A 17,093-nucleotide genomic window follows, 5' to 3' on the forward strand; every position below is an offset into this window, starting at 1 on the left:
CAAAAGAAGCATATTTTGTTTTTATTTTTCCTATCTCAGATACCGTATCTTAATATTGTATAAATAGGTACTCAATTTTTGATTTATTTATTTAGAGCATTTGGTACAAAAATATTTTTTGCATTCGAAAAGTAAGTAGGGAATTTATTCCGTTCGGAAAAAAGTGAACATGTGCGGCAATTTATTTATTTTATATTGATTATATTATGCATTCGGATATCCGGATATCCGAATACCGAAAAAGAATTCGGAAAACGAGTATATGCGGCAAGCCTTATTAGGGCTAAGGTATATGCGTATCAGCTGAGCTCTCTTTATTATAGTCTGTGTTTAGTCGGCGCTGTTCTCTGTGGTAAAAATTATCACAAATCAAAAACATGGCGACAAGCGTGCGGTATTCGCATCCGTGTATTATTTTGTGAATTTGTAAGTGATAATTTGCGTTTGTGCGTGCATAATATTATGAAAATGTCTGTAAAATGGACTGGAAATCAAGGTGAAACTGGAATATTACGAAAGAGTGAATGCAAAGAGAAGAAAGAAGAATTATTCGTGTTCGGCTATACGTGCAAACTGTTCAGGGACGATGTTAAAGCCCTGCAGGTTGACCAAGGCAAACACCTCATTCCGTGGATGGGGGATGAAACGTTGAAAATCGACAGGTTCGATCCGTTTTTTACTATAAGACTGCTAACTGTGGCGCTAAAAAAAGTTTTAAAAGTATAGTAAATAATGAGAAAATGTTAATTTTTCGGAAGATGCTACTAAGTATTTCGCAGAGCCTATTGAGTGTCGGTGCCGAGGCCAGACTGCTGTGGACGCTGGGCGCACGGTTTCCGCCTCGCGTTTTGTTATGGTGACTTCCTCGGTGGTATGTATTACGCTGAGGTACTATTGCGTACGTACGATAGATTTGTGTGAAATTGTGAATACGTCTCTCCAAACGAATCGAGCGATCGTACATAGATTTAAGGCCAATACACAGCACAAAGCCGTACAGTGTGAACTTCTTACAACTAAAGAGAGGCTAACAAGTTGAGATAAGAATTTTAAATACACTTGGATTTTAGGTGTAAGTAAAAGAATTTTAGTGTTTGAGGTTCGCAATAGCGTATCTAGCTGGGGCGAAATTGGATTGTTGTAGTTGTTAAATGGTTTTAGTCTGGTGAGCAACATTCAACTGTGGCTGCTTACAATCATAATGGTAAACTGTATTCCCCACCTTACGTTGACCTCATAACGGATATGGGTTATCAAACTGCCTCACGTTAAGTTACCTTTATCCAAGACAGCATCAGATGAGATCCCAACTTGTCTTCGTTTTCATTCATTCAGGTATTGTTAATCTTGACTTTTTAAACTTGTTGTAGTTTCTTCAAAAGTTTGCATCTTTTAATCTAAGCCAAAGCATAAGTATTTACAAATTAAATATACTAAAATTCCATACTCATTTGGCAGATCAAAGTAACAGTGGATTCAAAATTCTTCACCAATTACATTTATAGTATAAATTATTGTAATAAGTTTACACTGTACTTGCAATAGAAGATTAAAATTTTTGGATATGTTAATTACACATTGACCAATCTGTCAAAAGTTTACCAACCATGTGAGCTCACACATGTGATTTTAGTGAGATTCAACTGACCAATTTAGTATTATGTTCTACTGCACAGCTAAGAGGAATAGGCAGGAGACATTTCTCCTATGAGAAAGAGATGTTTTTTTATCTTCCCCCCAGTTCTATCAACTCTCCGAGCATTGGTGCACATGGTGAAATAATATATGTGTGATAATAAACATCTTCTATTTCCTATTGCCTTGATTTGGCAGGTAGAGATACATTTTATCCCTTGTTTGGGGGATATATTCAGGGGATATAATTTTTCCCTGCCTATTCTATCTGTGATTCTGGATATTCAATTTTTAAACAGCAACAGACTTTTTATTTGATGGTGTAGCATATCTAACAATATGTGTGTTCACTCAAACTCATATTTCTTTAAAAAAATCATAAAAATACATGTATTTATGCTAAAACAGCTATGACAAGGAACACAAAATACAGTGATAGGAAGTTTTGTAACAATTAAAATATCTTTGTTATGTCTAACTTTCACTGAATACAAACGATTTTAGGTTTGGGAGGTAATAGTGCTGTTCATTTTGCTAGATATGATGCAAGGGGCGCACTTCATGACCTGTCAGCCCTGGAGGCCCCACCTGGGGGCTTTGACTGGAGGGTGGAGCTCACCAGGACAGAGCAAGATGTGGAACTGCTCTGTGACGAGGAGAGGTACCGGGCGCTTCACACGGATGAGGATGAAGAAGAGATGTATAAAGGTATTTACTTGCCAGATACTATGACTGCTTGCAACAGTAACGTAAAAATTAATTGAGCTATTGCATAGTAAGTCTGCAGCTTTATTATTAGTATAACTCATACAAACAATATTAGTTGTACTAATAATTAACCTGCAGAATTAGTTTGTTTGAATGTTGGATTTGAACAATCTCTTTTGCATTTGGTTGCTTAATTCTTGTAAAGGTAAGCAGGCGAGTTGAGCGTGTGGGGCTATATTTGAAGAATAAACTTATCAGAAATTGTACTACACAAAGTTGCAAGGTATAGCAAGTAGAAGTAATATGATAATTTCTTATACAAATAGAAATATTCTTTATTACAAGTACCTAACTTACAGGGTCTTTGGAAATCTCAAGTCTGTTTGTTTCTTGTGACTCTACCACTGGTTGAAAATGCTGTTTCTAATGACAAGAAGGAGGCAAGAAACTCAGCAGCTGAAACAGTAGAGCCATCATTGACGGCCATGGGCTGCGAGGTTAATGTTGTTTATTTTTATCTGTATCTGTATAAATTACTTGTAATATTTTATTATTATTAACAGAGCTCTTTTTCTCTTATAGAAGAAGAACTGAAACGCCTTCATGCAGCTGGCTATGGCCAGGTTGGATTCAACTATGACACTCCAGCTGAGGCAAAACCTGAAGTTCCTGTTGAAATTGAAGAACCTTTTGAACCTAGCGAAGCACTAAAAGATCTATTGCCAACTATCACAATTTTTGTAAGTAAACAATTTATAACTGTGCCGGTGTTTCCCATCGTGAATAACTTGCTTTGTTAGGGCATTAAGGAAGGATGATATTTGGTTCCTGTAAACCTACCATCCCTGAGAATATGCAGTTTTTCTTTGCCAAAAAATCAAGTTTATTGGTTGCTAAGATTGGGCATTAAGGAAGGTCAAAACACAAACAAGCAAAAAAAAAAACACATTTATTAAATTACTATGGATTTTTCTAAAATGTATTCAAACGGTAAATTCGTGTATCGTATTCATCACATACCTTTTAGAGAGAAGGCTATTGCCAAGCTAAGGGAATGGGTTGAGATGTTTATAGTAATTAGTATAAAAATTTGACAATATAGAGTTTTGTTCCGATAGCATCTGCTTTGCCATCTTACTAAAGCTGTACTGCCCAATTATCCCCATTATCTCTATTATCTACTATACTAATGCTTCCTGTTGTTCGGCACATAGTTCTTCTTTAATAGTAGAGAGGGTTTCAGAGCACATATCCACCATGCAACGAACATAGGGCTTAGCAAATATTATCACATGCATACCCATAATAACCCAAAATAACCCAGATGGATTGCTTAAAAAGTTCTGTGGGACAGATGAACCAATAACCGATGCGCAGGTTTCTTTTTTTAACCAGAAAAACCCAACAAATTGCCCAGGAAACAAACCTAGGTTGTGCTTAAATCTGTTGCCAGATCAATGAAGCAGTATGGACCATAAGTTCTATTATAGAGTATGTCACTCATTCACAAAATTAATTTATTCCATTTTTCCATGTTCCTAGCCCGACACCCAAAAACAAAATGCTATAATAGAGAAAACAAGCAACTTCATCGCCCACCAAGGCACTCAAATGGAGATACTGATTAAAGCTAAACAGCGAGACAATACACAGTTTCAGTTTCTCAACAAAGACTCTCCACTACATGGATACTATACAGCACTGACTGCTCTGGTAAAAGCTGGCAATTGGCCTGAGAAAAAAATAGAGGTTGTAGAAGGTAAGCTTTCATAATGTAATAAAATAAATTCAGAATTTGTATTAGAAATAGGTGTTGCATCGTTTTCTTTGTTGCCACCTTGTTGCTGTGGGCCCTGATTATTTATTCCAGCTTTACTTGTATGATCATAGCAGTTAGCAGCTTTCCATTACTGCTGAAAGAGTCTTGGATGTGTGTTGTGTTATGTGTTTAAAAAACTGATTTACCAAGGTTCACAATTTAGTGTTTTATACTTTGTGTCTTGTTTGGTTGTAGTTTGTTAAGATCGCATACTATTATTTATTGATAAAATCAAATAATTTTCAGATAAGCCTCAAGAAATGAATGAGGATTACCTTCATCCAAGTTTAGCAGCAACAATCATAGAATCTGTAAGTATACACTAAGGACTATGTAAACTACTATCTACTATGAATAAAGAAAATTTGACTACAATGAATAAAGAAAATTTGACTTTGTCTTTGACTTAACATTATCTAATATGAGGAGTAGTTTGGCTCTGCCTTTGGACACGGACAAGGACACATTCTTGTTTTTTAAAAGGAAAATTTTCATAAAAATTATCCTAGCGTGATTAATGGTTTGAATACTTCACCTGAAGAAATAAAAATAATGATTCCGCAGAAAGAATATCAGGGAGGATGGACAGGAGAGATTTTTTTCTGCCCAGTAGCACAATGCCATCTTAACATGGTTTCGTGCAGGGTTGTCATTACATTTACAATTTTATCATTACAATTTGAATTTTTAGGCACCCTCCATTCCAAGCATCCACTACAAACCATCAGCGGACTGCGACTATACACTACTAATATCCAAGATGCGCGGTGAAGCAACCCTGGACGAGGTCTACACCCCAGAGTTGGCTCCGGGGGAAGTGGCACCTCCAGGAACAGAACCACTGCCTCCCCGCGTCAACACGGAGATCACTAGAGCTCCTGTCATGTACAACAAAAATGACCAAGGTATAAGAACATCCAGAATATCGCTTCTTGTTTTTAGTGTTTTTTAACTGGTACAATATCTGATGAGATGCTATAAACAGGGAAACGGCTTTTCAACCAGGGTGCGTTTGGAACCCTTGTAGCTTTGGGTTTAAGTTAGCGAACAAAGTTATCACAATCCCCTTTTATGCCCCAATTATGTAAACATATATGTATGAACGCTTTATAAGTAACTGTGATAGGCCTATACGAATAAATAATTTTTGAATTTCTAATTTTGATTGGCTAAAAATGCGCTATGGGAAATTAACAAGCTTCTTTCGTGGATTTTTATTCATATGTCAATTTGTTTACTGTACGAAATTGGCTTTATTTGGATAAAAACCGCCTTTTTAATTGGATTTTTTTTCCAGCAATGCCTCCAGTACCACCTCACCAGCCATATGCAACATTCAACCAGCAGTACATGGCTCAACCACCAATACCACCGAACACACAACCAAGCTTACCCGTAAACAACATTTCACAAATTGAGACAAAACCGATGGCAACCAAGTCCACTGGCCTCAGTCTCATGAAGAACTATAATACCGATAGCGATAGTGAAGACTCAGGTTTGTATAATTCTATCTTCTAGGTCTTTGTTATGGTAGGTTTGAACAATTTTTATAACACAATGGTGTGCTAGGTTCCAGGTTTTATCATCGTCATCTTCACGTCCACTGCTGGGCATCAGCCTTTTGTAAATACAAATTTAAAAATTTAATTTATGTACATAAAAATATAGCAAAATTTAAAAAGAAACTGGACTGTAACATTATTAATATTACAAGTAAAAATAAACTTGTAGTTCAGTTTACTCAGCTGCATAAAATTGGTAATTCATTTAAGGGTAATTGTGTATCACATTATAACAAATTACCATATGAAATCCTTGTGATGTCTCACAATAAGTTCAAAGTTCATATAAAACGTAAGCTTATAGAAAAATCCTATTATAATATTAAGGATTACGTGTGTGATAAAAAAGTATGAATTGCACTAAGTTCATAGCTCAACATTAACTAGACTGTGTGATGGTGATACCAAAAAGAAAAAAACAACCTGGCTAAGTTTGTTGTAGGCTCATCTTTGGCCAGGGCGCTTTTGGAACCCTCCTAGCTTTAGTTTTAAGTATGCTGTTATCACGATCACTAACATTAGTGTAACATGTTAAATGTATGAACGATTCATTGTTACCTGTGATAAGGTCTACATGAATAAAACATTTTTGAATTTGCATTTGAATTTGGAATTTGAAATGACTTCCAAAAATCCACTGTCCTGTAGGGCTAAATCCCAGGTGTGATTTTCGGTGGGAAATCATGTCTTAATTCAAATTATAAATTATTCCATGCCTTACCTATAGAGCACCAAAAAATTAACCCTCTTATTACAACGATCTTTTTTCATAGTAGATTCGGTTTACAAGGTTTGGTGTTTATCGATCTGTGAAGGGAATTCTTTACAAAATCGTGCTATGGGTCTTGTTAAACGCAGGTGAAATTCTGGGGCCAAGCTAGTAAACAATGCAAGCATACAAGCCTGTGAAAATGCATACTCAACTTATTTTTTATCAACAGATTTCGACGACAGCTCATCATCGGACAGCAAGCACAAACCAATAATAATAATTCCACCGGATGACGTCAAAACTGTGATAGACAAAATGGCCGCGTACGTAGCACGGAATGGCGACGAGTTTGAAGATATAGTGCGCTCGAAAAATGACCCACGATTCACTTTTTTGGAACCTATTAACAAGTACCATAATTTTTATAAAAAGCTGATGCAAGAGAAGCGGGGTGTAGATGTTAATGGAAAGGATAAGGAGCAGCCTAAGCGTGAAAAGAGTAAGATAGTCAGTTTTTGTTCTAACTGCTTTCCTATGTACAAATTGGCAAAGAATTTCCATATACAACGTGTAACCGTATTACGAAATACTGTAGAAGGGTGCATAAGTGTTTATTTAATAAGGAATCACCCTGTAAAAATATTAAATCAAAAGAAGCATATTTATTTTTCCATACAAATTAATTAAAAACATTCTAAGTGTTTACTTATGACAACCCTATTGAAGATACAAGTCCGATACGCGCATAGTACCTAGGCTACATGACGCGTACCTAATAAACTGATAGGAGTCACACGATTTTAGCATGTGATGTTACGGCTGTATCTGATTACATTCAGTAAAAACTAAAAATAAATAAATCTAATCAATACACACATCGCCATCTAGCCCCAAAGTAAGCGTAGCTTGTGTTGTGGAATCTAAGATGACTGATGAAAATTTTTATGAATAACATACATAAATACGTAGAATATACAAATAAACACCCAGACTTGGGCTCAATACTATGGTAGTGGTTAACTCAAAATCTTTTAGCGTTTTGTTCACACAAAATGCTCAGAGACAGTAAATAATGTACAGCAAATGCGGTAATATTTCTCTTTTAATTTACACGTTGTATATACGGTTTTCCACCATACTGGAGAGAAAAGGAGATAGGCGTTGACAAGCTGGGTAGGTAATTTCAATTTTTTTATTTAATTTAAATATTTGATATATAATTTTTATATAGTATTAATATTTTTACAGTTCCGTATGAAATATCCTTATTTATCCTTGAACAATATTTCGTAATTCGGTTACACGTAGTATATCTAGCAAAGGAATAATGATGCTGATAATAATATGAATATTTCTTTATAGCACCCGTAGTATCATTCTCAATAAAGAAACTAAAAGAACCCGATCCGATTCTACCCAAACCGGCCCTACCATATGAATCAAGCGAAGATGAAGACAAACATACGGAGTCCACAGGGGAAACTAAAGAGATGCCTAAAACTAACATACCCCAGGTTCAGGCAACAAATAACATACCTCCAGTGTTGGTGTACAAAATGGAAGCCGGACCGATACATAATCTGCCAGTTGTCAAGACCATAGAACAGAGAGTCAGCAATAAAACCGCGCAGGCAATCACGATACCTGAAATAAAAGAACAGGTAACTGGTTATTTTATTTTACTTTCTTTGTAAGCTCTTTGAGAAAATCGTTCCATTACTTTTACAATTATTTATTTTGTTGCGTAATGCCCGCCACAAAGCAAGTTTTCAGAATTCATAACTATATGAGAGATAGGATAACGAGTAGCGAAACGAGGCATGATATTCATTTTAAAACCTTAATAATATTGTTAACAGGTAAAAGAACCAATAGTAGAACTCCCCAAAATAGAAGAGATTACCCAAAAGGAAGAAGATAAAAAGATAGAGAAATCACCAGAGAAGAGAGAAGAGATCAATAAAGAGAGAGAAAAAAAGAGTCCGAGCAAGAGAAAACATGAAAGGAAAAAGGAGTATCGGTCTAAAGAGCACAGAGAAAGGAGATCAGAAAGAAGGAGCGCAGAAAGAGAAAAGCAAAGAGAAAAGAAAAAAGATAGAGAGAATGAAAAGAAGAGAAAGAAATATAAAGCAGTCCTGGAAAACGAGATTATTTCTTTGGAGGATAATTCGGATGAAATGATAGATTTGACAGGCGACCAGTCAGATTCTAAAGGTGAGGATTAAGTGTACAAAACAGCTAGTAGAGCTATTTGTGACAGAACACGTCCGAGGAAGTACTACCGCAAAGCAGAATTGCTGTGTTCCGGTCTAAAGGGTGTGGTTGCCGGGGTAATTACAGGCACATTAGGCATAACACCTACGCTTTAGGTTGATGGATGGATGTTCCTAGAAATGTTGTTCTGTTTATATGAAAAAGGATTCCACATATTCATGATGTTACATGTTGGGTGGGCCATCTATTTGGTCTATCTAATATTTCTTTAAAAAACTGAAACTAACTGTATTTAAAAGTCTTGGCAATTAATCTGTATATTGAATCATATAAACATACAATGTGTAGATGAAAACCGAAATTTTACGTCACAGGCTTTAGAGGCACATTATTTATTGTCTCTGAGACTTTTCTGTGAAACCAGGACACTAATAGTTTTTGAGTAAAGCATGCCCATAATTTTTACTTCAAAAAACAGGTAAAGCCCCTAACATCACATGCAAAATTAAAATCAAGTGACACCTGTCACTTATTTAATCTATTATGAAGGTACTGGTCGCGTAGCGGAGGTACTATGCACGTGTCGGTCTTTTATCTTCACTAGGGTTGTCATAAGTAAACACTTTAATTGTTTTAAATTAGTTTGTATTGAAAAATTAATATGCTTCTTTTGATTTCATATTTTTACATTAAAGAAATTCAACACGTTGTATTGGCATTGGTTTTCCACTTACCATCAGAATTCAAAATTCATTTATTTCAAGTAGGCCTAATATAAGCACTTTTGAAACGTCAAGTCTGTCTGTTTGTAGTGATTCTACCATCAGGTAGACAACTTGCATAGTTTGCCAATTGTAATTATATGAAATCTATATATAAATATAACAGAAAGTTGTGTTAGTTACACCATTTATAACTCAAGAACGGCTGGACCAATTTTTATGCTATTTGATTTTTTGGATTCCTCTTAGACCGGAATAGGATAATAAGTATTCAAATATAACATTCATAAAAAAAAAAAAACGCGGTACGAAGTTCGCCGGGACAGCTAGTAAAGAATAAAACCACTATTTGTTCACCACATAGGAGAATGTGAAACCGAAGCGGACAAAACGAAACAACAGGAAAGAAGGAGACGGGCGGCAGAGTTTCTGAAGAAAGTGGGCGTCGATCCAGCCGCTGCAGCTCTGCCCACCACGTCACTCGCCAGTGCCATGGTGAGTCACCTAAAACGTGTGAGCTAATCAACGTAAGCTTAAAGAAAATCCCTTCTTCTTACAATGAAAAAATAAGGAAAAAGGTGTACAAAAGTCCCTTCTAAAGGCCAATTGGCGCAGTTTGCAGCGACCCTGCCTTCTGAGGCCGTGGGTTCGATTCCCACAACTGAAAAATGTTTGTGTGATGATCATGAATGTTTTTCAGTGTCTGGGTGTTTCTGTATGTTATTCATAAAAATATTCATCCGTCATCTTAGTACCCATAATACAAGCGACGCTCACTTTGGGGCTAGAGGGCGAAGTATAGTATATTTAATTGCAACGAATGAGCCCACCACCAAACTATATTGCATCATCATCACACCAGGTGAAATTGCAGTCAACAGTTACCTTATAGTGAACTAAAAAAAACTGTAATGTTGATTTGTATAAATGGGATGTTGGCTTACCTTCAACATCATCATATCAACACCGTCCCACTACAGGGTTAAGGCCGTAGTCCACCACGCTGGCCCAGTGTGGATTGGAGGACTTCATGCAACTTTGAGAACATTATGGAGAACTCTCCGGCATGCAGTTTTCCTCACGGTGTTTTCCTTCACTGTTGAATCAAGCGATATTTTATTTGCTTAAAAACGCACATAACTTAGTATAGTTAGAGGTGCGTGCTGGGACTCGAACTCGGCCCCCCCGAAAGTGAAGTCGAAGTCCTGAATAATTATAATAATATAATAATAACTAGCTAACCCGTAATAACTAACTGCAACTTAGTCTGCACCAAATCGATTATTACCGGAAAACACGAATCAAAATGACATTTTCCAAAAATGAATCCTAGCTCGATCGATTTATCGCCCCCGATACCCCCTTTATACTAAATTTCATGAAAATCGTTAGAGCCGATTTTGAGATTCCAATTATATACATATATACAATTTTTAACCTACACATAAAAAGAGGAGTGTCACAAGTTTGTCTGCAGCACTGCAGCAGGAGACATTTTGCTCCCTGGGAAAGGCTATAATGTTATCTTCACCCACAACTTTATCAACTCTCAAAGCATATTTAAAATATGTGTAATAATAAAAGGGGGGTAAACTTCTTCTATTCGCTATTGCTGTACTTTAGCAGGCTGACACATTAATTTTACCCTTGTCAGGAGTTATAATTCTCGTCTCTTATAAGAGCTGTTGTGTGTTTAAATTAATTTAGTAAATTATATGTGGGTAGACCGAAAACGTTTTTACGAATAAACTATATTTTTTACACTGCGTGCTGGCCATGTTGCTCTAAAGAAATTTGGATATGTTATGAAAAGAGTCAGTTCACCAGAGTGTGAAATTTGTAATATAGACGAAGATGTCGTGCATTTGTTGTGGGAGTGTGTTCAGAATAGACCAATGAGGGACCAATTAATATGTAAATTTAAAATTAATCTTTATGATGTGGGGATTTGGCAAAGTATTCTGGCGGCACCTTATTCAGAGGTAGCCAGAATGCTATTACATTTTAAACTAAGATAAGAGAAGAAGGAATTTTTCATCAATCAATTAATCAAGGGAACAATGGGGCTGGCATTCTTATCGATAAGAAAAGTCCCGAATAAATAAAGAATAAAAAACAAAAATAAAAATATTTTTTACACTGCCATGCTTCTTTATTCCACTCCAGGTTAGCCCTTAACTGCAAACTCAGCTGGTGGGTAAGTGATGATGCAGTCTAAGATGGTAGCGGGATAACCTGTAACGGAGTATGATAGTCATACCTCCTAATCTTTTTCTACTAGACATTGCACCGGAACAGTAAATCGCTTAGCAGCACGGGTCTGTTCAAAGACGGGTAAACAGTTTTGGGTGTTTTTTTTTTATATTTTGTCCGCTTGTATTCAGGTTGATACATTGGAGTCATTGCGTAAGAAGAAAACAGAACTGGAGGAAAAAAGAAGGCGACATGAAAAGCGGCGACGCAAAGAAAAGAAAGGTAAGCTTCTTATATTGTATCTATCACAAGCCAGTTATTGGAGTTGAAACACAGAATCGTCAATAGATTTAACAGGAGATTCACTTCGTCATTGTTAATGTATTATTTACCTACGCTACGGTAGTGCAAGCCAATTTCGACTTAAACACCATGTCAAACGGCTCATATTAAATTGACACCGCGCGGTTGAAGGTTTCAATAAAGAGAACGCTTTTGGTCTGTAACACCACCTGTTTAAATCAAGCGAAAGAAAAATAAAATAAATTAAGTTTAAATCTAATAAAAACAATCCTTTATTGCCATACTCTATTGTTAATACAAGATCTTGAACTAAATTATTACCAATTTTTTATTAGCGATACGGCAAATGGCTGCATACTCAGCCCTATATGCATATTCCTTAGGCGTTAGGTTTAACCATGTAATAAAAAAAATGTATAGAGATTTATAATTGTTTTTATTTCCAGAACATGAAGGCGAATCAGACAAGCATAGAAAGAGCAAGCGGAAAAAGAACAGGTAATTTTATAATTTCCGTTACATTGATGCCTATGTCTACAGGGCACGGAAGTAGAATACAAAAGGCGGCCTTATCGCTTAGTAGCGATCACTGACAAGCAATAAAAAACTTTAGAGTTTGGAACATCATCGCAAGGTTGCCTGCCTTTCGGTATTCTATAGGATATATTTCGAAGAGTGTGCTCAAGAACTATTTGATCTAGTTCCCCCCTCGCCTTTTTACCATCGAACCGCGAGGCACCGTAAGGATCTGCATCCCTACGTGGTCAATGTACCGCGGACGCGTACGTAGCGCTTCGCATCTTCGTTTCTGATCCGCACCGCTAGGATCTGGTGTGCCCTTCCAGCTTCCATTTTCCCCAGTGCCTACAATATGAGTACCTTCAAATCAAGAGTGAATAGGCATCTTCTAGGCAAGCGCGCTCCACTTTAGGTAATTTTACCTACCAATCCATAAGTTTAAAGAATGTGTTAAAACACATTTATTACAGCGAGGTTATTATACAATTGATGAGTTTCTTAATGACAAGGTTGCTTGGAAGCATCCGGCTCCGCTTTCATCTCTCACAAGATAGAAAAATGAATGTTAAAATATAAAATGTAAATTTTTGATGTTGGAAAAGAGCAACTGCTGAGTTTCTTGCCGGCTTCTTCTCGGTAGAATCTGCCTTCCGAACCGGTGGTAGAGTCACTACACACGGACAGACTTGACGTTTCAAAAGTGCTTGTATTAGGCCTACTTGAAATAAATGAATTTTGAATTTTGAATTTAATCGCTTACCATCAGTATTTATCGGTGTGTTTGCAGTCAAGCGCTCGTCGAAAAAAAGGCAACCTTAGGACTTAGACAACATGAGCGAGAACGTACTGGCGTTGTAAAATTATTATAAACCTACATTCAAATAACTGAATACATAGATAAAATTGCACAAATAAGAATATTCTAATAAATATTGTATTATATAAGCCAAAGGTTAGTAATTCGGCTTCACTCTCGGGGTGTAGAGTTCGAATCCCAGCACGCACCTCTAACCTTTCAAAGTTACGTGCGTTTTAAGTAATTGAAATATCACTTGCTTCAACGGGGAAGGAAAACATCTTGAGGAAACCTGCATACAGAGTTCTCCGTGATGTTCTTAAAGGTGTGTGGAGTCCACCAATCCGCAATAGGCCAGCGTGTTGGACTACGGCCTTAACCCCTTCTCATTGTGGGTTACCCTTGCCCTGTAATGCGTTGATATCATGACGATGATGATGATGGACTGTCTTATTGTACCCAATAAAACAAAATCATTAGTTATCAAATGAACAATCAATTGTTGCTTTACAGATCATCTGGAGACGAAGGTGAAGACTTTGATGGGTAAGCAATCTTTTCTTTGGTAGTTTCAGAGATAAGTGCGTTCAAACATACCAAGAAAATCTTTAACAGATTCCATATCCGAACTATTTAGAGCTAGTTTGAGAGCTTCCCCTGCTTACCTGTCCGTCCGTCCATCCGTTTGTCCGTTTGTCGGTCGGCTGTATCGGTCGTAATAGAAAGTGTTTATATACTGATATATATATATATACACTATTTGCAGTGCATTTCTCTTGTTATAAAATTATAGCTCAAAAAAATAGTATAACACAAATTGAATCCAGTCGGTGATCCAAAAAGTCAAACATAATACAGTACAGTATATGAATTAATAAATAAAGATACTATGACATACACAAATCGCCATCTAGCCCCAAAGTTAGCGTAGCTTGTGTTATGGGTACTAAGATGACTGATGGATATCATTATGAATACTATACATAAATACTTGTAATATACAGATGAAAAACAACATCATCCCACAAACATTGTCCAGCTGTCGAAATCGAACCAAAAGCCTTGACCTCAGAAAGCTGGGTCGCTGCCCACTGCGCCAATCGGCCATCAATACAATGTATTAGTGTATATATGCGTAAAAATGTATCCAGGTCGGTAGTCTGGCGCAATACGACACGAGCATGTCGAGGTCATCGGTGATGCGAACCCGGCTCAGTCTAAAGTCAACTATTAAGCTTCCAACTCTTGTAAAAAACAGTACATCTTGTACGAAAGATTTGATCGATTTATTGTGATAAACTGTATTGTCGTTAAACCCCAGTAAAGCCACCACGACAAGATAATCTGAATGGTATTTTGGAACGTATTATTGTTATATTTATCTCGAGTGGGACTTTTCATTACAAAGTCGCCGACGCTTTTATCAGAACGTAAGGCATCAATCTAAACTGCGGCCTACGAAAAGATAATGAATGTAAACAAACTTAGACGTTTTATGTGGGACCGAGAATAGGACACTGGGCCCTGCTTTCGGAGTCCAAGGCTGCAGGTTCGATTCCCACAACTGGAAAATTTTTGTGTGATGAACATAAATGTTTTTCAGTGTCTGGGTGTTTATCTGTTTATTATAATTATTTATGTATAAAATTCATAAAATATCTATCAGTCATCTTAGTTTTATCACAAGTTACGCTTACTTTGGGGCTATTACTATTTATTTATTAACAATTCCCAAATTTCACCAGCCTAGGAACAACCAAATGAAATAAATAAATGATGGTCCTTTCTACCTAAATCAGTCTTATTTGCTTTTTTTCCACAGCCCTAAAAAGAAAAAGCGGAAGAAAGACAAAAAGGCATCGAAAAACAAAAAGAAAAAGAGACGCGAGATTGATTCGGCGGAAGATCCACCTCCACAAATGAATATAGATTTAACAAACACATTGAAAGAACTGAGATCAATATCTCCTATAAGGGAACTAGCTATTGATGATCTTCCCACTCTCGCGCATCAAGATACGTCGAGTGAAGAGGAGATTGACAGGAAAAAGAAAAAGAAGAGAGATAGAGAATACAGCGAGGGAGAGTGGTCTAGCGATAGTGAGGAAGATTCGCCGTCAAGTCCGGATAAAGATTGATTTGTTTATAATTAAAATCGTGTCATGCAAAGTAATTAGCAGGTGCGTTAATTCTTGAACTTGCTTAGTCATAATATAGCATTGAACAAATTAATTGTAGTTGTGAAAAGTGAATGCGGTAAATCTTGACTTTGTATATGTGTACAATTTTTTTTCATACTTGTCTTAGTATGTAAATACTTTATTGTTAAGCAAGTTGAGTATAATATTTACCAATAATATTTACCTTATAGAAACCGTTTACACGACTGATATTGAAGCATCAAAAACCACTCTATTTTAGTAGTGTTTCTCGGACAGGTGGTTAGTAACTTCATACCATTTAGCAGTTGACAGTAATTATTATACCTCCAATATTCTAAACGTTTACCACAAAATGGGAATAAGTTTGCGAGTTAGCAACATTCCGCGTATGTGAAGTGAGTCATTCCCGGGGCGTTTTCACTGTTTTTAGACACAATACATTGCATGCAATAATGGCTGATGGAGGGTGTGTATTTTCTTAATTCTGTGCCAGCAGCTTTTCCGGGATAAATGCTATCCTGGAAGAGATCGCTTCTAAGCGATCAGGCCGCCCTTTGTATCCTACTTTTTAAGTTTATTTTTGTTGTGTCCATTGTTCTTTTTTGCTATTTGTGGTGTACAAATAAAGTGTATAAATAAAAAAAAAAAAAAATATCCTATGTCTATATCCAGGAGGCAAACTACTTGTGTGTCAATTTTCATCAAGATCGGTTCAACGGTCAACACACCTCAACACTTTCCTGTTTATAACATTAGCGTGGATATTTTTTTTTTATTTCAATTTTTATATGTGATAAAAATATATTACATTAAAAAGTAAGATTGTCTAAATAATAAGACAGGTTAGAAAAATAATAGTTTATGCCAGCGGATGGTGCGTAACGTTATGTGCTATTTTTAATGCAACATTACTAATGGCCCTTAAAATGCATAACGGCGGAATAGTTTGGGTGCCGCAGTAAAAACATTTGCCAGCAGTTAAACCCTACCATCTTAGACTACATGATCACTTACCACCTGGTGAGATTGCAGTCAAAAGCTATCATTTAGTGTCAAAAAAAATAAAAAATCAGACCGAAATTTAAACATCTAAATACAAAACTACCGTAATTATTGCTACATTTATACTTACAAGGTTTTTTACTGTAATTCATAGACACGTATTTTTTGTTTTTTTAGTTAAGTTCTTATATTGTAAAAAAGACAATTTAATTAAGAATTTAGTTTAATTATAAATAACACAGATACCGGTATCCGGTTACTATTCAATAAATTCCGGATTTTATTAAGTGTCATTTGAACTTATTCACCCTTGAATTTTTGTTGTATTATATCTATTTCAAAAGCCATGTCTAAATATGCATCAGATCAACGAATCAATTTATGTGTGGACACATTTCATATCATAATAACATGATCGCGTATGATAGTGTCCAAATTCTGTGTCCACTATATCAGGTGATTTTATTCCAAATGTAACAATTCAGTGTCAGAAGTGGGATTAGGAAAATATGCTATTGACTCCGAGATCAGACCCCCGTAGCCAATGTTTTTAAGATTTTATTCTGCCTTTACGAACAAATGTATTGAAGAGAACTTTTACTTCTTGATGCATTAAGTACTCGTAAAAGAATTATGTTATTTTAACTATACAAATGCGCCCTAAATATTATTAAATAAGTATGATTACACACATTGTATACAATTGTAGATAATAAATATACTTTTAATATTATCAAGATTTT

General features: G+C 36.1%; 1 protein-coding gene across 2 annotated transcripts; it reads left to right on the forward strand.

Moving 5' to 3' along the window:
• Positions 1–376: 376 nt before the first annotated feature.
• On the forward strand, positions 377–15,829 carry LOC120628159 (protein suppressor of white apricot-like). 2 transcript variants are annotated; one of them, XM_039896392.1, is made up of 15 exons: positions 377–871; positions 2,174–2,343; positions 2,926–3,083; positions 3,886–4,102; positions 4,409–4,473; positions 4,854–5,067; positions 5,460–5,660; positions 6,669–6,938; positions 7,802–8,100; positions 8,299–8,653; positions 9,740–9,870; positions 11,760–11,850; positions 12,318–12,369; positions 13,700–13,732; positions 15,009–15,829. In XM_039896392.1, exons 2-15 carry the CDS (start codon positions 2,334–2,336, stop codon positions 15,322–15,324), a joined length of 2,412 nt encoding a protein of 803 aa, XP_039752326.1. In that variant the 5' UTR covers positions 377–871; positions 2,174–2,333; the 3' UTR covers positions 15,325–15,829. The 2 variants fall into 2 exon arrangements, with proteins under 2 accessions (XP_039752326.1, XP_039752324.1); XM_039896390.1 differs by having other exon boundaries at positions 377–662.
• Positions 15,830–17,093: the final 1,264 nt, after the last annotated feature.

Source organism: Pararge aegeria, chromosome 12 (assembly GCF_905163445.1).
Source record: "Pararge aegeria chromosome 12, ilParAegt1.1, whole genome shotgun sequence".
NCBI classification, from domain to species: Eukaryota; Metazoa; Arthropoda; class Insecta; order Lepidoptera; family Nymphalidae; genus Pararge; species Pararge aegeria.

What these genes read in the sequence shown, in the direction of transcription:
- LOC120628159 (XM_039896390.1), top strand. Translation starts at nt 463, where the DNA reads ATGAAAATGTCTGTAAAATGGACTGGAAATCAAGGTGAAACTGGAATA. An exon ending in GTACAACAAAAATGACCAAG is followed by an intron (nt 5,068 to 5,459) that starts GTATAAGAACAT and finishes TTTTTTTTCCAG; the next exon opens with CAATGCCTCCAGTACCACCT. An exon ending in GCGACGCAAAGAAAAGAAAG is followed by an intron (nt 11,851 to 12,317) that starts GTAAGCTTCTTA and finishes TTTTATTTCCAG; the next exon opens with AACATGAAGGCGAATCAGAC.